Raw genomic sequence first — 24,377 nt, 5'->3', positions numbered from 1 at the left:
AGCACATCTTAGCAGAGTTTAAATTATGCAAAAAAGAGCAAAGCACAGGGCTGCTTAAAAGTAAACTAGTTTTATTGTGAAGAGAAACAAAACTGTGCATAGAATGAGGAGAGGGAGATCTAGCTAATTAATTGTTCTGTTGCCTGCACTCAGTTGGTTGTGGAGGCAAGCAGGGAGGGAGTGGCTCAAAGGAGCACGAGGTCTCAATATGAGCCACTCAGGACAAAGGAGGAGAGGATTTGAAAAACGTAGCGAAGTTCCTAATCTATGCTAAATACACATCCCCTCCAGTGCCCCCTGCAGGACACTCTTCACAACCTGTTCAATCATGCCTTATTCAATGCACATCTTGCGTATTCCAAAAGCATGACCCCTAGATTTTTTAGGAAAGATCTTTTCTTGTTGGTGTTTATAGTCCACCTTGTGATTGACATGGTGGATGACACAATCAGTGAATAGGACTCGAGGGCCCTTTAGTGCAGAACAATGTACGTTGGTGATGATCAGGGGCTATGCAGCGCATGCACATTACACATGGTCTGCAGACCCTCTGCTGCACGCTTTCTCAACCAGGGCTTCGTGAAACCCTGCGGTTTCTTGACAGCCCTGGAAGGGTTTCCTGAATTAGGGGGAGTTAAATTTTTAGTTAGTTTCTATATTTGTTAAACGTTTATTGGTTGATATGACCATATATTATCATTATCATATATATTTCCCCCCCTCCTAAAATGGCCAGTGATGGGCCTGGAGGGGGAGGGAAGGGCCCCGGGTGGGCGTGTCCACAGCTATGCATCCCAACCCTATTCTTCACCATCAGGCCACTTCTGAGGTTTCCTGAAGAATGTTTCAGGGGCTTCTCTATGGTAGGAAAGTTGAGAAAGGCTGCTCTACATATGTAGATCAATAGTTAACTTTCAGAGGTCAATGAAGAAATGTTAACTTGAACACGATGCATTTTGGAACAGCATTGGAACAAATGTAAGAAATAATAGATATGTTGTACTGTGAAGTACTTTTGTCTAGCTACTACACATACTTACCTGGACAGTGTGATTTTTGTGGCTGTTTTCAGTTAGCCAAGGCATTTATCCAAGTCAAGGTCATGTAAGAAGATCACAGTCTGAGGAAGAGTGCTTGCCCTCGAAAGCTCACGCCCTGAATAAATCTTCGTTGGTCTTAAAGGTGCCTGACTGGACTCTGATTTTAAGGTTGGTGACAGACACCCTTAACATCTCATGTAAATGTTTATTTGTAAGTCTTGACCAACACTTGGATTCCAGAGTTTTTATCTTGGGAAAGTCTGTTCACAGCTATATGTGGCAACAAAGACTATGAACATGCCTACAGTAGTCTCTTTTAGATTGATAAATATATCAGGTAGACCAGAATAGAAATCTTAACAGACTATTTCCTTGTAAATCTCACTGAGATGATCAGTAGCTTGCAAATCAATTAGCTCCCTCTGAAAAAAGTTATTTGCATCTTCTGGTTCTGCTTCAATTGGCTTCTGAAACTTGCTTGTTTCCTTTCCATGCTTAAGGCTTTCAGAGAATCTGTTCTGGAACTCCCCACCCCGTTCAGCACTATGATTCTATATGCTACATACCCTTCCATGGAATTGCTGGGCCGGAAAAGTGACTTTGTGTTTGTAGGACACTGTTCTCTCCCAGCTGTCCAAAGTTCTGAGTAGGCCCTAACGCTGAAGTAAGAAATCAGAGAGACTACAAAAGGAGTCGGTGTAGTAGAACAACTCCAGGTCTTCTTGGATAACTCATGTGCTGCAGGCTTCAGGGCAAAGAGGTTCTGGTGGCTTCTGCTGATGACCTCTTCCTGAACGTAGGCAAAGGCCACGTTTCCTTGTGGCTTCTCCTGGGTCTGTCAGCAGGCTCTCTCAGAGGCGGCCATGCCATCCTCGTGAGGCACTTGAAGGCAGACGTAGGTACAAGGGGGATGCCCCTTGGATTAAATCATTCCTCAGGGATCAGACTCAAAGGCTGGCTGTTGGAGTCCAGCACTCTTCCATTTGGGACCTGTCTTTTGAGGTACCACAGGGGGTGACCATATCCCACATATTATTCAGCCTCTATATAAAGCCAGTGGAAGAAATAATTCGTAGCTTTGGAGCTGGATGTCACCAATATGTGTATGGCACCCAACTTTGTATCTGTCAATCCAACCCCCTTGATGAGCATAGAGTCATAGGGTTGGAAGAGGCCATCCAGGCCATGTGATCCAACTCTCTGCTCAGTGCCCCCTCTCAAACGCCTCCAGGCTAGGCATTCCCAAGTCCCTCAGCCTTTCTTCACAGGCTTGGTCTCCAGGCCCCAGATCATCCTCGTGTGTCTCCTCTGCCCCCTCTCCATTTTGTGCGTGTCCTTTTTGAAGTGAGGCCTCCAGAACTGCACCCAGGACTCCAGGTGGGGTCTGACCCAGGCAGTATACAGTGTGACTGTGGCATCTTGTGGTTTTGATGTGATGCCCCCATTGATACAGCCCAAGACTGCCTTGGCCTCCTTGCCCTTCACATCACACTCTCTGCTCCCGCTCAGCTTACCGTCCACAAGGACCCCAGGATCACGTTCACACACGCTGCTGCCCATACATGTCTCTCCCATCCAGTCTGCCTGCTTCTAATTTTTGTGACCCAGAGGCCGAACTCTGTACTTCCCCTGCATCTAGTTCTCATTGGCCCACTTTCCCATCATGTTCAGATCTCGTGTCTGTATTGCCAGGGGGGGGGGGGGGGGCTGCTGGCCACTAACTGTTGGGCCCTCCCTGACTACAAGATGGTTGAGGACATCCTAGAGCCCACTCTGCAAGGCAGACAGCAATTTCTGGGGGGGGGGGAGGGGGGGGGCAGAGAGCTGTGCCAGGCATTAGAGTCTGCTTCAGTGGGTCTAGATCAGCCATTGCTTTGTCTGGTGCTGTCTCTGCCCAGAACTAATTTATTTTATGAAAAGATTTGTTAATTAGTTTTGTTTTTTGTAAGCGAGCCAAGCTTGTTTGTGTGAGGGGAAGAAGCCGGAGGTGTTCTGTACCAATTATAATTTTTTCTTCAGATGCTTGGTTTCACAGAGTTTCTCTAAACTCTTTAGACTTCCGCGGAGGGAGTGTGGGAGGGAGCCAATGCTGCTGCGGCTGCTGCTGCTGCGGCCGCTTTGTGCGACGGAATCCGGCGGAGGAGCACAGCCTGGAGTGCTCCCCAGTGGCGGGCAGCCTGGGCCATGTGGCTTCGTGCTCCAGTGCAGAGGCCCTGCTGTTGCAGGGGAGCTCCATCGTGGGGGCGGGGGAGCAGGCTACCTGCCAGAGGTGCAGAGGCCTCTTGGCAGAGCTGGGGCTGCAAGTGCCGGCCTGCATGTGGGGCTTCTGCTGCCCAAGCCGCCTTGGAGGGTTGGGAGTAAGGGCAGAAGTTAGCGTTTGTGGCCTTGACAGCAACTGAGGCCCGTCCAGCCACGTGCAGAGCGGTTTGCATGAACTGGCCACGGGGACTGTTGTTCATGCTGTGCAGAGGTCCATCTTGTCCGCCATCCTGCCCCCCACGGAAGCTCACAAGTGGGGCAAGAAGGCAGTGGCCTCTCCCCATTGTTGCTTAGGGTAGCGGGCCATGGGGCGCGATCAGGGTGGACCCCGGCCAGAGCACTGCACAGCTGCAGGAGGCAGCGCGGCATCAGGGATTGTGGCCACAGCTGTGCCGTGGGATCGCCAAGAGTCGGACAACAACAACAAATGGGTGAGGTAGTGTGCCTCTGAACGTGGAGGTTCCAGTCAGCCAGCATAGCTAATCGCCCCAATTAGATGGATCGGGCACTGCCACTGAGAATGTGCTTCAAGCTATCTTGGCTCCAGCGCTGTTTCCTTCTGCCTGGCCGGAGCCTGCCGCCCCTTTGCTTCATTCTGTGGCGTGGACTCATGCTGCTCTTCCGGAGCCCACGGGTGGGACTGGCCTGAGAGGCGGGCCGTGGGTGGCACTCTTGCACAGAACCTTTCTAGAAAAGCAGAGATCTGTTGGCCGCCCTGTGGTCGGATCGTGTGCTGGGCGCTATTCCTGATCGTCTGGAGGCCTTGACTTTTGCGTTCGGCTGCATTGTTCTGGGTGACGGAAGAGGATCTGCAATGCAGTGAATTTAAGCCTTTCAAAAAATTGCTCATGTGGACTAAGCCTTGCTTATCTGACCTCTGACTTGTATGTATAACTCTCACTTAGAACAGCCCTTCTCAACTTTTTTTACCCCTGAGAAACCCCTGAAACCTTCTTCAGGCGTTGATAAACCCCAGAAGGTATGACTGTGCAGAAGACGGCTGGGAAGCAGAGCTGTGGACACGCCCACCGGGGCCCCTCCCCTCCCCACCCCCTCCAGGCCCATCATTGGCCATATATGGACATATCACCCAATAATTGTTTAACAAATTAAAAAAACCCATATTATAATGAATTAATTAAATTTCCACTCAGGAAATCCTGCCAAGCCACCAAGAAGGGTGGGGGATCCATGACACCTGGCTGAGAAAGCCGAGCTTAGAAGGTATAAGATTTCCCAGCAGTTCATAGTGCTGGGGAGGACGGAAGGGGTTTCCCCCCTGGTGTGTGCATTTTTTTTTTGGGGGGGGGAGGTGGAAACAGGAATTTGGGTATCCTTAAAATATATGGCGCTTCTTATTTCACTGCTTTCACAGCAGAAGGCGCATAAATTATAACATGGTCTCTATTCGACATATTTGGTAAATTTGAAAGTATAAATGACTTCCTTTTCTACAAGCAAAAGTGCAGATGCCCCCGCCGGAAGAGAGAACTACCGACTGCTGCTACCTTGTCCTGGAGAAGCCAGAAAACCACAGAAGGTGAAAGTAGAAGGAACACATTTTGTAGTAAAGAAAAGAAGGTGTCATTTGGACCGAAGCAAGGCCAGTTCCTGGGAGCACATCTGAATATCAAGCAGCATCGAAAACAGTTGAACCGTTCCACAGCGTGTTCTCAGCAGCCACTGGCTTTGCGGTCTGAAGCTGAGTTTGCGTCCAGAAGAACTTCCTTTTGTCTGTCTTGAACTTATTTTCAGTAACTTCATTGGGCTGCAGTTTGGGAGAGGGAGAAAAAACTGCCGATGCAGGGAAGCCTTGAAGAGGCAGCCCTTCCTTTCTGAGTCCATATCTAGGGGAGAGAGATCCCACCAAGGCTGCTGGCTGACACAGCGCACTGCTCCTAATTCAGGGTGGTGGTCCTGGTGCCTGCAAGAGCAGCTCCTGCTGGCACCGTGAACTGGACACGGAGTTCTTCCTGCACAGGATGAAGCGGGTAGGAGGCCGGCAGGGTCTTGCATTCCAAGGAGAGTCTGTCCTTTCTGTCCCCAACATTGTTCTCGCTCTAACCTCGGCCAGAGTCCATTCTACCCTCCCAAAAGACAAACAAGCCATGAAACAATTCCCTGAGAGACGGCCCAGCACCAGCCCTTGACTGAGATAATGCTTGAAGGGTCAAAAGAACAGATCAGCAATTGAGACGGGGGGGTGTCAGGTAGGAACACATTTTCAAAATTTGGCACGCCATCGTAGGTCCATAAATACAAGTCATGTGCCATTCCTTAACACTTTGTGCCCAGTGACGGCTTGGACAGCCACACCCGGACTGGTGTTTAGCCACAGTTGCATTGCGTGACCTTAGCCAAACCTCAGGAGTGTTGAGCTGGTGTGTTTGTATGCTTTGGGTGGGAGAGGGAGAGAAATCTTCCTCCATGTCTTCACGTTGATATGGTTGGTTGCATAGACTGTAGGCACCACCTGAAGAAGACTGAGCATGTGTTTGGCTAGGATCAGTCCTGGGTAGGGGATCTCTGAGTGGCAGGGGCTGCTCTTCACCACCACCCTGAGGCTGCAGCCCGATGGGCACAGGAGTGGCACAGTTTCCTGGGTGTCCCTTCTTGAACTAGTTCTCTGCTACATGCCTGCAGTTATGATGTTGCTTTGATCAGGGATTTATGGGCACCAGGCAGATACATCTATCAGTGGCTACGCGCCGTGGTGACTGAGGGGAACCTCCACATTCAGAAGCAGAAAACCTCTGGATATCAATGCCAGGAGGAGAACATCAGCCTCTGTGCTCGGTCTAATTGGTTGCCAAGGGGTCTCTCTGGGTCATAGTGCGGGGGCCGCTAGCTGGGAGGACAGAACTGCCCCTTTCACTCACCTCTGTGAGCACCCCGGGGGCCATTTGCTGGAGGGGCCTTGATGGACCAAGGGCCGGATCCAGTGTTAGGCAACTTCTTGTGTGTTCAGGATCCACCACATGTCTTGCAAAGTCTTTCGGGTCAGTTGTGGTGGTGGATCTCTGTCCAGTTGGGGCAGGACCTGGCAGGGCACCCGTGAAGCTTTGCCACCCCTTTTCCATTTGGGTCGGCAAAAGGGGCCCCACCCCCAAAGGCAGAGGATCCCGGCTAGCATCTCTCCGTGGGTTCCCACCTGCAGAATGATCTGGGCCCTTGTGGGGAAGCCCCGTCGGAACGCCTGCACACTCACCCCACTGCCTCCCTCCACTCACAGGGAGCTGCAAAAGGTCTTCCAGGCCTGCTGTGGCGAACTCAGCCGTTACCAAACTGCCCTGACTCTGCACTTTCAGACTGAGCCTGGCTCACTGCCCTGCTGCTCTATGCTGGCGGGCTGAACCATGCGAGCAAACCAGGTGGCTCTCTGAGTGGGCACAGCCCCAGGCAAGGGGGCATGCCCAGCCAGGCTCCATTGGTGCAGCCCCCGGTGGCCCAGGGATGGTGGATGCTCTGCCCGTGGGAATGTCCTGGGGCCGTCTAGGCCGGTAGCTGCAGAACCTTGTCAGGTATGGCCAAGCCCCACTCACTGTGGAAGGAGGTCTTCCTGTGCCCCCCACCCTGCCTGGCAGGACTTCTTTCTTGCTGCTCCCTTGTTGTAGAACTCAGATTTTCAATGGGCCGGTGGGAGATGAAGCTCTGCAGCAAAATGCAAAGAGCATCCCCTAAGCTAAGACACTCCTCTGTCTAAGACACTCCTCCTTCAAATGGCTGCCTTAGTTTCTGCCAAGCCTGTTGATGGTCTCTTTTTGTCTTTACAGACCACGTTTTATGGCCGATTTAGACACTTCCTGGACATCATTGATCCCCGCACACTCTTTGTAACGGAGGTAAGGTGGCCTTTGAGCAAGAGAAAGAGAAGGAACCACATTTGCAGGATACTTCTCCAATCCACTATAAATGTTGCGCTTCTGTTGCCCTGGAAGGTGTTTCATCATTGCTGGTCTGTTTGCTCTAAAGAACTCTACACCTCTGTCGACTCTTATCTTTCCCCCCCACCATTTCATAGAATTATAGAACTGGAAGAGGCCCTCTAGTCCCACCCCTTGCTCAGGGCAGCCCAAAGCATCCAGGAGAAGGATCCGTCCAGCCACTGCTTGAAGACGGCCAGTGAGGGGGAGCTCCCCACCTCCTGAGGCAGCCCCTTCCATGGCTGAACTAGACTCCTAGAATCCTAGAGTGGGAAGGCATCACAGAGGCCACCTAGTCCCACCCCCTGCTCAGTGCAGGATCAGCCTCAAGCATCCAGGAGAAGGATCTGTCCAGCCGCTGCTTGAAGACCACCAGTGAGGGGGAGCTCCCCACCTCCTTAGGCAGCCCCTTCCACTGCTGAACTAGACTCCTAGAATCCTAGAGTGGGAAGGGTCCATCCAGGCCATCTAGTCCCACCCCCTGCTCAGTGCAGGATCAGCCTGAAGCATCCAAGAGAAGGATCTGTCCAGCCGCTGCTTGAAGACAGCCAGTGAGGGGGAGCTCCCCACCTCCTGAGGCAGCCCCTTCCACAGCTGAACCAGACTCCTAGAATCCTAGAGTGGGAAGGGGCCATGCAGGCCATCTAGTCCCACCCCCTGCTCAGGGCAGGATCAGCCTCCAGCATCCATGAGAAGGATCTGTCCAGCCTCTGCTTGAAAACCGCCAGGGAGGGGGAGCTCCCCACCTCCTTAGTCTTTCCTCACAGGCTTGGGCCCCTGGCCCCACCGGATCATTCACAGCACTCATTACAGTACATCTTTTTTCTGCTTCACTTAGTTCTTTTGACAGTTTCAAAACAGTCATGTTTGTTTCGTGTTAAGAGAGGGCTCAGTGCTAGGCATGCAAAGTCCTGAGTTCAGTTCCCAGCATCTCCAATTTAAAAAAAGACCAGTTAGCAGGTGATGTGAAAGACCGCGTAGTCTGGGAGATTGGGAAGCACGGACTTTGACGGATCAAGGGTCTGCTTCAGCATATGGCAGCCTCATATGTTCATGTATAATCTTCGTTTTGTTCCTTGATTGTTCTTTCTGCATCTGCCCTCTGCCTGTTCCTGTTGCATTCCCTTTCTCCTCTGTTATTTCTCTAGGGAGAGTTCAGTCTAAATCTTGGAGAGCTTTATTACAGGTTCCAAAGGGCATATCTGACTCATGGATCATCTTGGAAACTGTCACATAAAGGGTTGATATTGTATGCTGTCAAGTGGCTGGAAGCTTGTATAAATTCCTAGTGTCTGTGTCCCCTAATAATGCACGGCCAGTTCCGATCTAGCTGGCAAAAGGTCATTCTGAGCTCCCTTCAAAAACTGGGATTCTCTCCTCAAGAATGTTTAAATTTGTGGATGGAGAGGGCTAAATTAGCTGTTAAGCAGAGAATACTATATACAGAAAGACAAACAGACAGGCTGGGATCTCCAGGGTTTATTTCTTCTGATGATAACACTAGATCCATCTCTGCACCTGCTACTTATTTGCACTTCCTTTACTCCAGCAGTTCTTGCAGGGCCTTTACACTAGCCAGGAGACAGGTATTGCCCTCCGCAGTTTTGGACGTGTGACGGTCTAGCCCACTTTTGCCTTGCAAGCCCTATTTTGCCTCTCCCACCCCACCCCCCTTTTCCAGCTGGTGGACAACCCCAGGAGAGTGTGCAACAGTGGCTCTAAAACTACAGGAAATAATGCCTCCAAAAGTACAAAATACTCATCATAAAGACAATCTTCAGTAATAGCCCATACAATACTGCAAATCTGTGTACAATAATACAAGAAGTGTAATTCAAAAAAATAGATTGGTCTGAATTTAGAGTCCAGCAGGGGCACCTTTAAGACCAACAAAGTTTTATTTGGGGTCTGAGCTTTTGAATGCACGCCCACAAAAGCTTCAAGCCCAGTTGCCTTCCCCAAAGAAGGTTTCTAGCCCTGGCCTCCCAGTCGTGCTCCCCCCCCCCCCCCGGGCCTCTTGTCACCTCAGGCTGATTGCTCTCTCTGTGGGCCGGGGGCTGCTTCCTTCTCCCGCCTTGACTGGGGAGGGGCCGTGGCTCAGGGGCAGAGCCTCTGCTTGGCATGCGGAAGGTCCCCGGTTTTCCTCCCATTCAAAAGAGCTGGCAGAAGGTGATGGGGAAGAAGAGATTTATTTCTTTATTTCTTTATTATTATATTTCTATACCGCCCTCCCCGGAGGCTCAGGCCCCACTACGCTGGACAGTCCGCTGGCCTGAGTCCTTTGTGTGTGTTCAAGTAGCCACTGCAAAGTGTCTGTTGTCTTCAGTGTAACAGAGTTTCACCTGATAAATATCCAGATATGCTGGTAGTTACATCAGCTGGGAATAATTGTGGCCGATTCTGTTCAAATAACAGTAGTTGTTTTTCATTTCAACTTTTATCACCCCACATTGCAAAAACTTGAATACATATGCTACAGTAGCACAAGCTTAGAGCAGTCTATAGTTCTCTCTCTCTCTCTCTCTCTCTCTCTCTCTCTGTTTGCATTGTTGTTTGAAGAAAACCAAAGTGTTTATTTTTCTGTGTTCCATAAATTGCAGTTTCTAACTTCTGGTTAAAAGATGTATTTCATATTGAGAGCCAGCCTGGTGTAGTGGTTAGGAGTGCGGATTTCTAATCTGGCGATCCGGTTTGATTCCCTGCTCCTCCTCCACATGCAGCCAGCTGGGTGACCTTGGACTCCTCACAGCCCTGATAAAGCTGTTCTGACTGAGCAGGAATATTAGGGCTCTCTCAGCCTCACCTCCCTCACAGGGTGTATATTGTGGGGAGAGGAAGTGAAGGAGATTGTAAGCCGCTTGGAGACTCCTTCGGGTAGAGAAAAGTGGTATATAAGAACCAACTCTTCTTTTTCTTAGTTCACCTAAATTAAAAATAATCTCAACAAGGTAGAACCAAAAGCAAATAGCATAGGAAGCTGGCAGTATTGTCAAAGTATGAGATATTCAGGCTGTAATCCTTAACATGTACCACGTTAGGTACTCCTGGTGTCAACCAGGGCCAGGGCCTTTTTGGTCCTGGCCCCGACCTGGTGGAATGAGCTCCCGGGAGAGCTGAGGGCCCTGTGGGATCTTCCAGAGTTCCGCAGGACCTGCAAGACGGAGCTCTTCTAGCAGGCGTTTGGTTGAGGCCAGGGCAAGGAAGATCAACCTCTAGAAAACTCTTGACACCTCTACCTGCCTTGAGGCTGGAGCCCGGTCATTTTGGTGGAGCCCAGTGGGGTAATGAGGGGTGTTGGGTTTTACTGATTGTCTTGTGATTTTATTGTGATCTTATGACCTTGTTGTGCAAGCTGCCTGGCCTGAGAGTGGTGGTCAATTAGTTCATAAACAAACAAGCAGACAAACTCCTTGAGTGAGCACCAGTGAACCTGGAGGGATGCCAATTTAAGAGGAGTTGGATAAATTATTGTACACTGAAGGAGGACCAGAGAGGAGACTAAGTCATCTGTATCTGTCCCAGGCCCAGTAGGATTAACTTGTGGGTTCAGGCCACATGGGGGCTGGACTAGATGACCATGTAGTCCCCTTCTAACTGAGTGATTCTGTGGTTGGTTTGCCCAGTCAAGGACCACGAGCACAGATCCAAGACATGTCCAGGTGCACAGGATACCTTTGAGTGCGTTTGGAGGACTCCGATGGGGCCTCCGGTTCCGGATGCAGCAAGGGGCATGCGCGTGTAGAGCAATTTGGGGGCAGCCACCACTGGTCAGCCTGAAACAAATACTCTGGCATTATGCCTGTGGGGCCCAGGATTGCTCCGACTGACCCCTCGCTGCTGCTGACAGTTTTCATTTATGGAGGTGTTGGGTTATGTGTAATTCTTTTTTCTTTGGGGGGGAGCTCTATGTGTTAAATATAATTAAGGAAGGTGATGATTATTTTTTACAGCTAGACCCTGTATTAATGCTGAGGCTGTGATTAAAGAAAAGGGTGCAGAAGGAGCAGTTAGTTAAATCCACCCTCATTTGTGGTCTTGGGCCGAACCCTTCTGTCCTCATTCACTCACGTCCTGCCTGTTCAGATCCGCCTTTGCCGGCCCGCCCAGCCCCTCCCTCCCCCTCCCAGGTCAGACAAACATAAATCGTGTGTGTGTGTGTGTGTGTGGGGGGGTCAGAGGTCACAACACTCAAGGCAGCAAATACTTGGAAAGGGACAGCAAGGAATGCGTTTTGTTTTTGTGACAGTTTTGTTCTTGTTTTGTTAACATTCTGTTTTTTGTTTCTTTACATGGTGCATTCATAAGATCTGTGACTCAATTATAGTAAAAGTGCACAGAAAAAGAGGACCACATAAAACAGTTCTGTGCAGTGCTTGTCTCTTAGAGTCCTGGACGTGTGGCCTGGTCTGGTGTGCGTAACTTCTCTCCCCCCTCCCCTTTGGTGTGCTTTATGGTGTAAGCCTATTGCAGGTTCTGACCCAAAGGCCCAGGAAATACTTTAGCCTTGAACGGGCTGCAAGTTTTGATCTAGACTGAGGTCTCCTAAGAAGTAGGCGTGCTTATTTGATCACTTTCTGCCAGACCAGCCTTCTCAGCTACCTGTGGGTGCACCTGTGGGATGAAGGCCACACACCTGTGGATGCTTGCTTGGGTTAGCTGCACACGAGTAGAGTTGCACCACAAATCCCCCCCCCCCACCCCGGGACATTATTCCTGGTGAATCCTTTCCAGACAGAGATGCCCTTGCACAGATTCCTCCCGTCTCCCCTTGTAGCTGTGGCAGTGCAGAACTTTGAACTTCCTGAACTGTTGACAGTCCCTGGCTCAGGTGGGGGCTGAGCCTACTTCCTGGCAGGTGTGAGACGGCAGTGCTTAAAATTAGGCTTTTAATTGCTTGTAATGAAACTGTGTTGGGGTAGCTGAGGAGATCAGCAGATATTTTTGTGAAGCTAATTTAGTCCATGTGACATTTCCTTGGACAGATTGCTGCGAACGCCCAGCAGGAGCTGTGGTAGTCAAGTGAGCCGAGAGGCTGTCGTGCCAGAGAGCAGAAGGGAGCCGAAGTCTGGCTGCCTCCACAGAGGCCGCCTTCTCTTTGTCTCGCCTCCGTTCCCACCCAGGCAGCAGCGGCGGCTGTGGGCTGCGTCCTGCGCAGGAGAGGACAGAGGGACCCTTAATGGGGGCTCTTCTCCTGGCCCCGCATTGCGCAGGGTGGCTCCCTCACTGGGAGCTGCTTGCTTGCTTGTCAGAGTCTGATGGGGAGGGGCAAACTTGCTCCCTAAGAGTGTTCCTCTTTTGTTTGGAGTCTGTGAGGGGGGGGGGGGTAGGTGGTCCCACCTTGTCCCAGAGGAGTGTACAAATGGTCGTACAAGCTCTTTCACCAGCTAGGCTGCACCCCCCAGTACTTGAATGTGGCCGGAATCTGTGGTTGGGGGCAGTCCATCTAAGTCTACAAAGGCTTGCTTCTCCTCCCCAAGGACAGGTGAGGATGCCTCTGGAGCCAGCAGGTGAGCAGACTGGCCACTCTTTTGGCATTCCCCACTGGCCTGTCACAAACGGTCTGGCCCACCGCCTCACCGGGGCCAGAATTCGGGGGACAGCCCTCCAGTGGCTACGCTCCTTTCTCTGGAACCAGACACAGTGGGGGGCTAAAAATATAATAAATAAATAAAGCACGCTTCCATTTGTAAAACAAAATCCAACTAGGAGATATTTGGATGGTGGTTTAGCCTTTAGCTTTGGAATTGTGAGTGTGTTTTCCCCTAAGAATTTGGGGTCGCAAGGGATTTTTGGGGGGATGGGTCAATGCCCAAGCTCCAGTTAAGGAATCTGAGGAGAGCAGGTGCTGAGAAAGATTTTTCTCTCCCTCAAGCTCCGGCGGAGAACTGCCTGGGGAGGCCAAAAATCCTGCCTGGGCAAGTCTGACCCCATTCATGGCAGCTGGTGTCTTTCCAGGTTGAAAGAGGCCCTGGCCTGGTTGGGCAGCACTGCTCTCCATGCGTGTCCAGTAATCTCCCGGGTATTCTGGCTGGTGGCTGCCCTGTTTGTTTGTTTGTTTTGGACATTTCTTAGCAGCTTTCCACCTTGCAGGGATTCAAGATGGTTTACTCTATAATACTTAACAATAAAATACATTGGAACCCCTAGTTTAAAGTTCATAAGAACTAATCAGATGCTGTTCTTAAAAAACTGTTCAGGCGGTGCTCCTCCTTGGGGTGGCTGGTCCCTGGCTGTGGTGCCACCGAACAGGCACCAGATGAGCTCCTGTAGGGACCTTGGTGCTGGGAGGGACCATGTGGGGGGAAGGTAGGCTCCTCAGAGATTCTGGGGGAAAGAAATCTGGTCATGGGGCCTGGGATGCTGGAGACTCCTGTGAGCAGCGGAGGTAGGCGGGAAGGCTGAGCAAGAGAGCAGGCAGAGCCGGGAAAAGTTGGGAAAGAGGGAGCAAAAAGAAAAGACAAAATCTCATTTTTATGTTTGGGAGGGCTTTGGTGGCTCTTTCTTCAACAATATCCTGTCCCTGTGCCCAGCAGGAGCTGGTGCTTGGATGGCATCCCAAAACAAGCAGGGGAGAGAACAGGGTCCCTGGAAAGGAGGGGTGTCCACTCTGCCGATTCCTGCTTTCTCGCTGGTGAAACTTTGCATGGTTTTTAGCAACCCTGAACTTTTGTTTACAATTCTCTGCAAAAGGCTTTTAAAAAAGATGCCCATTTGGTGCTCAGCAAAAGTTCCTTATGAGGCTTCCTCCACTGTTTAAAGCAAAGAGTAAACATTTTTGCTTGTTTGTGGCATTGCTCCTCTTCAGCAAGAGGATGGGTTTTGGCCAGGGTTGTTATAGTAACTGTTGAGATTTCCTCAATAAATAGAGGGAGAAACACAGAACCATTCACTGGTTTTCTTGTTTTGTTTTGTTCCAAGTTTTCACTGAAAGGAGCACAGCAAACGCATGCAGATCATTCACAAGGATCTCATGATGGCGATTCCAGAGTCTCTGAGCATAACAAGCACAGGCAGTTTTGGGAATACCAAGCAGAAAATTCCCATTGGATTGGCTTTTGGCATGAAATTGGGACCCTTTCTGGGGCTCCTGAGCTGCCATTCTCTACCCTAGAATAATAGAATCCTAGAGTTGGAAGGGACCTCCAAGGTCATCTAGTCCAACCCCCTGCAGATTGAAGGAAATTCACAACTACCTGCCCACCCACAGTGACCCCAATTCCATGCCCAGATGATGCCCCCCCAAAACCTCAAAATCCCTGACCAATCCTCATCCAGAAGGCGTTCCTGACAGTTAGAGGGGTTCCTCAGTGGAACAGGCTTCCTCAGGAGGTGGTGGGTTCCCCTTCCTTGGAAGTTTTTAAGCAGAGGTTATATAGCCATCTGATAGAAGTGCTGATTTCATGAGCTTAGGCAGGTGGTGAGTGGGTGGGCAGGAAGGGGTGGGCCAGGGTTTGTCTCTTGTGGGCCTTCCTGGCATCCCCAGGGAATTGCTAATTGCCGCTGTGGGATGGGAGGCGAATTCCCTCCAGGCCAGGCTGGATTCTGGAGATTTTTGATAGAAGGGTCACTTGGGCATGGAATTGGGGTCACTGTGGGTGGGCAGGTGAGTTCCTGCATTGTGCAGGGGGCTGGAGTAGATGACCCTGGAGGTACCTTCTGACACTATGATTCTATGACCCCAAAATGGCAACCGGCATTTCCCTGATCATGCAAGAAAGGGCCACAAGAGCCAAGCTCCAACACAATCCCTTTCCCAGGAACAGGCCAGCCAGCAGGCCTCACCCCAAACCACAGGGAAGCGCTCCCAGGATCCTGTGTGACCCGCTGCCCAAGGCTCCAGAACCACCCAGTGGACCTCTCTGGTCAGTGGGGGGTGGGGGGTGGGGGGTGGGGGGGCACAGTGTCAGGGGGCAGTGAGTCTGGGGGGCTCAATAAATCAGAGGAGGCTTGGGCTAGAATTAACTTGACCTACTTGACCACCGTTCAGGAGAGGGAAATTTGGGGGCTTAATGCTGAGCAACCCTTTTTAATTACCAGAAGAGTAGACCTCTGCTGATGATCCCAGCTATGACTGCCTCTGTCTGAGGAAGAGTGCTTGCCCTCGAAAGAAGAAGAAGAAGAGTTGGTTCTTAGATGCCGCTTTTCCCTACCCGAAGGAGGCTCAAAGCGGCTTACAGTCGCCTTCCCATTCCTCTCCCCACAACAGACACCCTGTGAGGTGGGTGAGGCTGAGAGAGCCCTGATATCACTGAAGAAGAAGAAGAGTTGGTTCTTATATGCCGCTTTTCCCTACCCAAAGGAGGCTTACCCAAAGGAGGAGGAGGAGGAGGAAGAGGAAGAGGAAGAGGAAGAGGAAGAGGAAGAGGAAGAGGAAGAGGAAGAAGAAGAAGAAGAAGAGATGGTTCTTAAATGCCACTTTTCCCTACCCTAAGGAAGCTCAAAGCGGCTTACAGTTGCCTTCCCGTTCCTCTCCCCACAACAGACACCCTGTGGGGTGGGTGAGGCTGAGAGAGCCCTGATATCGCTGCTCGGTCAGAACAGCTTTCTCAGTGCCGTGGCGAGCCCAAGGTCACCCAGCTGGCTGCATGTGGGGGAGCGCAGAATTGAACCTGGCAAGCCAGATTAGAAGTTCGCAGTCCTAACCACTACACCAAACTGGCTACACCAAAGCTCCTGCCTTGAATAAATCTTCATTGGTCTTAAAGGTGCCTGACCGGACCCTGATTCCGTTGTGCTCTGGAGCTGAGAGAGCAGCAAAAGAACTTCTGCCCGTCCTCCTCCAGAGTATCATTGAAAGGAGAGCTCTTCTGTTGTTCCCACCTGGTCTCCAGGCAAGCAGGAGGGTCAGCCCAGACCAGCCCAGCCCATTAGCTCCTGGTGTGGAGTGCTAGGTGGTCCTTTCAGGAGAGCTGCAGAGTCTCCTGGGGGGGGGGATTATTGTCTTGTGTTCATAAAAACCCACGTTGGGGAGAACCCTTTGAATTTAGGAAGTCTTTCTGCCGGATTAATAATGAGGGGGCAGCTGGGCAGTCAAATACTAGTAATACTCCTGTTGGCAAGAAGCTGTGATTGAGGAGCTCAGCTGCTTTCAACTTAGAAAATTTAATTCTGTTGCCAAGTACAGTTCTCAAGCATTGCTCAGCACGGGGTTTAGTATCCTGATAAAGGTTATGCCCATTAAACTGGGGGATGCACAGGTGGGTGGAAAGCAGGTTGTGGTGAAATACTCCCCCCCCCTCCTGGCTATTTCAAAAGGACTCAGGTGTTTTCCCTCTGTGATTTCGGGAGAAGGGAGGGGCAGTGCTAGTCACTTGTTCTCCTCTGTGCCAATTGATCTAGCCAGGAAGCAAGTACCTGGGGGGGGATTTCTTCCCAGATTCCCCTGGAAACGAAGGAGCTTCCTGTGGGGGGGTCGGGCAGGGGCAGGAATACCTGCTGCTGACTGCAGGAAGGAGGCTCCTTTTCACCTGGTGACCATTGAAGTAGAAACTTGCTCTCACCCAATTTCAAAACTTTTACTTAACTCTGTGCTGTGCTAGAGATATGCTTGTGAACCTTGTTCTTTTAATAAATCCTGCATAGAGCTACTCCTCTGAAGGGGGGTAGACTCTGCAGTAAATTGTCCCCATGGAGCTCACAGGCTGGGCTGGGGGAGAGACAGAGGTGAGGCCTCAGAAGTTAAAGGGTAGGTAGGAGTCCTGGTCTCTCAGCAGGCAGCCCTGGACCTCAACCAGGTGGTGGTGGTGGTAGGTAGTTGCTCAGAGAGTCTTCCGGTGCAGTCAGGACAGATGGGATTCCTGGTGTTTCTATCATTTCACCAGGAGGCTCAGCTCAGCTTGTACATCGCAGCTGTGTGGCATCGGTCTTCTGGAATGCACATTGGACCTTGTTGATGGGAGGGGGGTCAGAGTCTGTTGCTCAGAAGCAGAAGTAACAGAATCATAGGGTCATAGAACCATAGAGTGGGAAGGGGCCACAGAGGCCATCTAGTCCCACCCCCTGCTCAGTGCAGGATCAGCCTCCAGCATCCAGGAGAAGGATCTGTCCAGGTGCTGTTTGCCAGTGAGAGAGGTAACCCACTCCTTAGGCAGTCAATCCACTGCTGAACTACTCAAACTGTGAAATGTTTTTCCTGATATCTGGCCGATATCATTCTCCACCTGATTTGAATCTGTTCCTGGGGGTCTTTTCCTCTGCTGCCCACAGGGACCTTTCCCTGCCGTCCTCCGAGTGAGGACCTTTCAGATACTTATGGACTGCCACCCTGCCCCCTCCCTTCCCCTCCTCCTCCTCCTCCTCCTCCTCCTCCTCCTCCTCCCTGTCGCAATAAACCGCATCTTCTGTTAGCTTTAGTTGACTAGGCAACCTACAGCTGATTTCCAAAAAGGGTGAGCCGGACATGCTTATGCATGCTCTGATCACATCCGGGTTAGATTACAGTGATGCACGGCAAGAGGAGTTTTGTTTGAATATGTTGTGGAAACTTCAGCTGATCCTAAATCTGGTCGTCAAACCGTGATTGGAGGATGGTTGCAGGATCTTACCGCCCCGTGCCTGAGGTCTGCACTGGCGACTCCTCTGTCCCTGGGCACAATTCGAGTGCTGCTTCTTCGTACCTCTTTTAAAACTTTTTTGTTTAACTCCAGGTGTATCATGTGTTAACATTTAACAAAATGCCTAAAGTGTTACCAACAGAAGGGCTCAAACAAATTTGCACAGTTTTCTTAAGACAGAAAGAAGCAACAGAAGAAAGTAATTACAGCAACTGTCACGCTATAATTATCATATTAAAATGTCAGTTTTAACCCATAAATTATATTCAGAAAATATGTGCGGCTTCAATTAGTGCTTAAAGTACTTGAGCTGAATTTAGTGGGGGTTTGTTTTTTTCTTTGTTTTTGGGCTCAGTATAGGGAGGAAGAGGGAGAAATTCCTCTGCAACATTTTGGGCCTAGGTGGGGTACTCGATACTTTTCCATTGGGATAGTATTTTTCTGGCACCGTCATTTCCTAGATCTTGGGATATCCGCTTGAAATAACAGGAAGGGGTCCCCCCCACACACACACTTTTAAAAATATAAGAGCCCTGCTGGATTAGACCAGTGTTCCCCCCCCCCCCCAGCTTCATTTCGCTCACCTAGTCCAAACCTGTCGCAGATGCCCTGTTCTTGCAGATTTCCAGCTTTGGCACTGAAATGCCCAATAAGGTGTGTCATGTCCTCGTGCAGCAACTGTTCACGTAGTCCGCACTTTGGCCCAGAGAGCTCCCCATCTTGCCGCGTCCAGCCTCTGAGGATGCCAGCCGGTTGCTGGCGAAACGTCAGGAAATGAAGGTGCCAGGCCACACTGGCCACACTGGCCACACAGCCCGGAAACCCCGAGAAATGTGTTCACTTAGCTGGAGTGTCCACGCCCAGTGGTCCAGTGGTCCAGTGGTCCAGTCCCTCCTGCCTTCCCCTTGGGATCCGGGATCCTTAGGACAGTTTGTCAGCATGCTGATATTCAGGAGGCCGTCTGTCGTGAAGTTAATGGCTTCATGAAACTTTGTTTCGTGTGTTTGGTTCTCCCTAGCAGGGGCTTTTCCAGGACCCCTCCCCCCCGTGGATTCATCAGAAGCCCAGCCCCCCCCCCGCAGTGACCAAAGGGGGTGCTGTCCCAGAAGCCCAGCCCCCACGCCCACCTCAAAGGCAGAGTCACAACCATGGGGCCAGCTCTCCTTCCTTGGGATCCCCCTTCTTAGCCCACTTGATTACACGGCATAGCTGATTTTAGACTCCAGCCGAGGACCATGAAGTGGCTCCCCGTAGCAGAGGCAGCCTGGTGGTGGTGGTGGCTGTGATTCCCGCTTCCCCAGAGTGACTTTTAATCGGTCCCTTGCTGGTTGCTTGCAGAGACGCCTTAAGGAAGCTGTGCAGTTGCTGGAGGATTTTAAGCATGGGACTTTGCCCCCAGGAGTCACCAACCAAGAGGTAATGAATGAATGAATGAATGAATGAATGAGTGAGTGAGTGAGTGAGTGAGTGAGTGGGTGGGTGGGTGGGTGGGTGGGTGGGCGGGCGGGCGGGCGGGCGGGCGGGTGGGTGGGTGGGCGGAGGAATGATTCACTGTGAAAGGTTCATGGGGCAGCCAAAGGGCCCAGGGATCCAGCGGTTGGAGGATTCGTAGTCATCCGCTAAGCAAATCAGCCGAACATCCAGTTCACTCCGCAGCCCATGCTGGTTTCATAGACTTCTTTGAGTCGATGATTGTGGTTTTGACTGCTGTGTTTCGCTTATTGTAAGCAGGCTCCTATCTGAGTAATTTCCGGACCCCTTAATGTGCCAGGTGCTTCGGTTCTTTAATGCCCTGGCTGTGGAACATCCCCGTTTATGTATGTGAACCTGCTCGCTATGTGCAATCCGCCATGAGTCCCTGTGAGAAAGCTGGGCTTCAGCACAAGTAAATAAACCAGAAGGGGCTTTGGGATTCTCCATTCTGCTTCAGTGTGCCATGCTGGGGAAGGGTGTGGTCTGTGCTAGGGTTGTGCGCTAGTTCCAGCCGTTCCAGCCCAAAGCAGCCAGCACCGCACACAACCCTAACCCCTGTGGCTCTGCTGCCCTCCCTGTGGCAGGGGGAATGCGGACACGGGGCTGCCCAGGCACAGATGGGCACAAGCCTAAAAATACCGGGCATTTTGACCCCGAACCAGGGCAAAATGCCCCCCTGAACTGGCTGGGGGATCACTTGGGAAGGGTTAAGGGCCTGGCAGCCCTTACCTTAATTCAAAGTGAGGGGGGAGTGGAACCAACGGGGTTAATGGCTGGCGGCCCTTTGGGCAAGCATTTTACTGGTTTGTTTTGCTTACTCCCTGAGATGGGCGTACCCATTGAGGGTTAAGCTGAAAGCTCTGACAGCTGCAGGGTGGGCCAGGTGCACTTCAAAGTGGGGAGAAGCCAAACCAACCAGTGAAACTGAACCGGTCACCTGTGGACTGTTAGGTTTAAATGGACTGAGAAGCCAAAGCAGATAAGTCTGGTAAATTATTGGGGAAGTGGCCTTCCCCCAACATCGGTTTGGGAGCTCTGAACTAGCCCAAGTTTATGCTGAGCCGGTTTGTGCCCCTTGCTGCAGGCAGGGAGGCTTTCTCCTTCTTCCTTGTGGCAGCTTCATGGTACACAGAAGGCACAAACTCCTCTCTTCTGGAGCCCACAAATTTGCTCACAATGCCTGCCTTCTGTGAATGTTGTTCTGGGGCATTTAGCAGCAGTTCCTTAAATATTTGTAAAACATGCAGAGACTGTTTTGTGTGGGCATTTGACGATATCCAGTGATATTGGAACCCACTGTTGGATATTTTAGTTGTCCTTGATAGTATCTGGTAGATTACATGCAACGTATTTGATGTTTAAACAGCTGTTCACAGTTTATGAGATCTGACAGCTGCCAGATTCAAAAGGATTAAGAGGTGCCAAGAAATCTTAAGCCACTTGGTTTTGAATTTTGATGTCAAAATTTCATATTCAGTATGCGGATGGAAAAATTGGGAATTCCGATGAAGTTTTTGAAGTTCTTTGTCAAATTTCTGTTTTGCTCTGAAGTGCCTCCTCCCAGGGGTGCCCCAGAGGCCTCTGGAAACGGCAGCCAGGACGGCATGGGGCTCTGTCTCCCAGCTGCCCCGGGGACCCGGAAAGCTGCTGCCCTCGCATGGGGAGACTCAGTTCTAGCCCCTGTAGATTTGCCCTCCACTAGTTTGCCTGGATCTGTTTCTCCAGCCGAGAGTCAGGAAGACCAGCCGGGGTAGCCTTCTGTGGGGCATCTTGAACGGGCACCTCGCAGAGGAAAAGCCCGGGGGTGGGAGGGCAGGACCCGTAATCCTGGGAGATACTGTGGGGTTGTTAGGAAAGCCTTTTTAACCCTGAGTGGGCAGTCCGGGGATGGAGCCTCTTGCCCAGGGCAGGGGATGCTTTGTCAGGGGGGCCACCTTGCGTGGTGCAGGGGTTGGGCTAGCTGGGCTCCATCCCCCTTCCAGCTTTTTACCATGTCCCTCCAGTTCTTGGCAGACGCTTCTGGTCTCGGCCCGGCTGAGGCAGGAGTGGTGCCTCCCGAGACCCTCGTGGGGCTCCCGTCCGACGTGTCTGCCTTTGTCTGGGTTCTTCCAGGGGGGCGCAAGAGGCAGCCGCCAGCTTCCCTCACCTTCATGCTTTTGAATTATTTTCCTCACGGGCACCCATGGAAGAGTTAAACGGAAATCTTCACCCATTTAGCACGCGAGTCTTGGCCTGAGAAGTGGGATGATGGGCAGCGCGTGAGAGAATTGCGAGGCCTCACAGCCGCCCGCCGGCCCCCGGGGGGACCCACTTTCTCCTGCTCCGTCCAATCCCCTTCCACAGGGTCCGTTGCAGCTTCACACCCCGTGGCCTTCCCAGACGCACCTCATTGCTTGGAAACTGTTCCATCTCTTCCCGTGGCCGAAGTGCAAAGAGACCTGCCATCCTAATGGGCCCGTGTTCCTTTCCGCGCTCCCCCTTCAATCAGGTTAGCAGCAGGACGGGCAGCTCCCGCTGGTGCAGACACAGCCGAGGACGAGGCATCCGCCAGAGGCCCAACAGCCTCCCTTCGGGGGAATAATGGGTTTTTTTTACACGGTTGATGAAGAGTGAAGAGGTCTATTTGCAGTAAACTGCACTTTTTGTCCCTCCGCTCCCAGCCTAAGGATTACTCAGCCCTGTGCTGCATCCTGCCCCATGCAAGGGTGGCCTGATCGGCCCTCTCCCGGCCCATGCGAGGGTGGACCACTAAAGCCCCGGGGCTGGGGCTGGGGCTGGGGCTGGGGCTGGGGCTGGGGCTGGGGCTGGGGCTGGGGCTGGGGCTGGGGCTGGGGCTGGGGCTGGGGCTGGGGCTGGGGCTGGGGCTGAGGCAGGGGGGTCGGGCAGGGGCTACGTCAAAGGACCCGGGAGGGGGGGGCACCCTCAGGATTCCAGCGGCTTCGCTCAGCCGGCCCCTTGGGGGCTCCTCTGAAATGCGAGGAGGTTGGGTGTGCTGGCAGCTCAGCCAGGGGGTCACGAGAGGTCTCCAGTTAGAAGGAGCTGGGAGTTTTATACCCCACTTTTCAATAGCCGCAGGAGTCCCACAGTGGCATCCAGTCACTTTCGAGAGTGGAAGCAGGGGGGAGGGGGGGCACGTCAATGCCGTGTCCGTTCCCCAAGGGAGTAGGGCAGGAAGGGGCAGAGCATAAGCAGCAGCTCCTGAGAGCCGGCGTTGCATTGCAGCTAAGAGAGGCAGCTTCTGATTTGGAGAACTGGGCCTGAGTCCCCCCTTCTTCTTCCCATGCAGCCAGCTGGGTGGGCTACTCCCAGGTCACACAGAGCTCTCTCAGCCCACTCCTACCTCACAGGGGGTCTGTTGTGGGGAGAGGAAAGGGAAGGCAAATGGAAGCCGCTTGGAGACTCCTCCAGGTGCTAAAAGCGAGGTACAAAAAAGCAGCTCTTCTTCCCCTCAGACCTTTCTTTGATGTTTGTAGCTGGAAGGTGCTGTTGGGGTAGGTGTGGAGATGTGCTGGAGGGTGCTGGAGGGTGCTGGAGGGTGCTGGGGTCTGAGGGGTGGCTGGGCAGGGACAAGGAAGGGGGCTTCGGCCGGCCTTCTGCTCCCTCTGCGGGAGAGATGGGCCACCCTGTCCTTCTGCTGTTCCCCCCGGGAGGAAGGGCTGGGGCAGTCTTGCCCTGGAGAGAGCCAGGGAAGCTCTGCGTGGTGTAGAGGTGGAGGCTCTGGAGAGCTGGGCTGGGGTCCTCACTCCCCCTCCACATGCAGCCTCCTAGCTCTTCCAGCCCCCAGCCTGTCCTGGGGAGAAGAAGGGAGACCCCTGTCGACTGCTCTAAGACTCATCTTCCTCCTTGCCCACAAGCCCCTTGGCAGGGTGGGCACAACCACAAAATGGCTGCTGCAGGAGGCAGCCCCAGCCCCGGAATGCCAGGGCATGAGGGCACACAGAACACTAATAATAGCAGCTCTTCCACGTGTCGGGCAGCCGCTCTGCCCCACAGGACGCCGCTTAAAATGGACGTATCGCGTTGTCTTGCGTGTGCACAGCTGACCTTCAGCCAGGCGGGGAAACTCTCTGCGCTGTGGGGGCAGCTGATGCCAAAGCAACTTTAAAAACACCGACTGCACAGCTCAGCAGCTCAGCTCTGACCCTTGGCCGGCCAGAAATCCTGCTGGGCAGCTTCCCCACCTGGCCGCGCCACCCTCCAGGGCACTTGGCAGGCCCCGGGAGAGGGACCGGCTGGCTTCCTGCTCCACCCGGGGCCACTTAGAACCACAGAATCCTAGAGTGGGAAGGGGCCATGCAGGCCATCTAGTCCCACCCCCTGCTCAACGCAGGATCAGCCCTAAGCATCCTAAAGCATCCAAGAAAAGAGTGTATCCAGCCTTTGCTTGAGGACTGCCAGTGAAGACTGCCACTTCCTGGGGGGTGGAGAGTGGCACCCGGCCAGGCTGGCAGTGGTGCTTAACACCTTGGTTTGGACATGGGATGTGGCTTGGGGGGCAGCTTGACATGGATCCGGCAAGAGCTGGGGAAAGCAAGGTGGGGAGAACAGGAAGCCCTCCCTGCCCAGTTCCTGAAGGGCTGCTTCCGAGGCTGGCATATTCCGTTCCCTCCCAGTTCAGTAGGCGTTGGAAAGGGAGCCTGGGAGAATGAGCTCAGGGACCAAGACTGAGGCCCCACGGCCTGCGTGGAATGCTCCTCCCGCTTTGCATGAGCCAAGCACTAGCGGCTCCTGGCTTCCCCCGGCCAGCTCCAACAAGCAGCATTAACGACCGATGTCTTTTGTTTTTCTAGCTTTGGAAAGCACAGAAAATAAAGCAGGTAACACAGCTTTTGCTTTTCCTTCTGCTTCTCCTGTTGCTGCTGGGTCTTCTGGAACCCAATTGTTGCACCCCAGAATGCATCACGTTGATGCTGACACATTCCTTCCGCTCCTGACACATTCCTTCAGCTCCATTTCCAAATTTCTGCCATCTAAGTCTTCGCACTTGGCTGGTTGGATGCTCCTTCCTGCTGACTGTATGGACTTGCTCCTGAGGAGGGCCCACGGAATGCCTTCTGCCCACTTCCCCATTGCGGGAACCCTCTGCTGGCTGCACTGACTGTCTTTGTGCCGCCAGGCTCAAGTTCCAG

The 24,377-nt window shown here is 52.4% G+C and overlaps 1 protein-coding gene across 9 annotated transcripts in view; it reads left to right on the top strand.

Annotated features, from left to right (window-relative positions):
- The window catches only part of SFXN5 (sideroflexin 5), a 68,258-nt gene that overhangs the window by 1,981 nt on the left and 41,900 nt on the right, over positions 1 to 24,377 (top strand). For 4 of the 9 annotated variants that reach the window (XM_077301360.1, XM_077301359.1, XM_077301358.1 and 1 more), the window contains exons 2-4: positions 7,073 to 7,141; positions 19,114 to 19,191; positions 24,039 to 24,065. In XM_077301360.1, coding sequence (XP_077157475.1) covers positions 7,073 to 7,141; positions 19,114 to 19,191; positions 24,039 to 24,065 — 174 coding nt within the window. Of the gene's footprint in view, positions 1 to 1,072; positions 1,209 to 4,757; positions 5,291 to 5,467; positions 5,510 to 7,072; positions 7,142 to 19,113; positions 19,192 to 24,038; positions 24,066 to 24,377 lie in introns of those variants that run through there. The other 5 variants (XM_077301365.1, XM_077301366.1, XM_077301362.1 and 2 more) reach the window with 4 other exon arrangements.

The sequence above is a fragment of the Paroedura picta genome, chromosome 10 (genome assembly GCF_049243985.1).
Source record: "Paroedura picta isolate Pp20150507F chromosome 10, Ppicta_v3.0, whole genome shotgun sequence".
In the NCBI taxonomy this organism is placed as follows: Eukaryota; Metazoa; Chordata; class Lepidosauria; order Squamata; family Gekkonidae; genus Paroedura; species Paroedura picta.
Note: the sequence above shows the minus strand (reverse complement) of the source record. Positions and strands in the feature narration are given on the sequence as shown.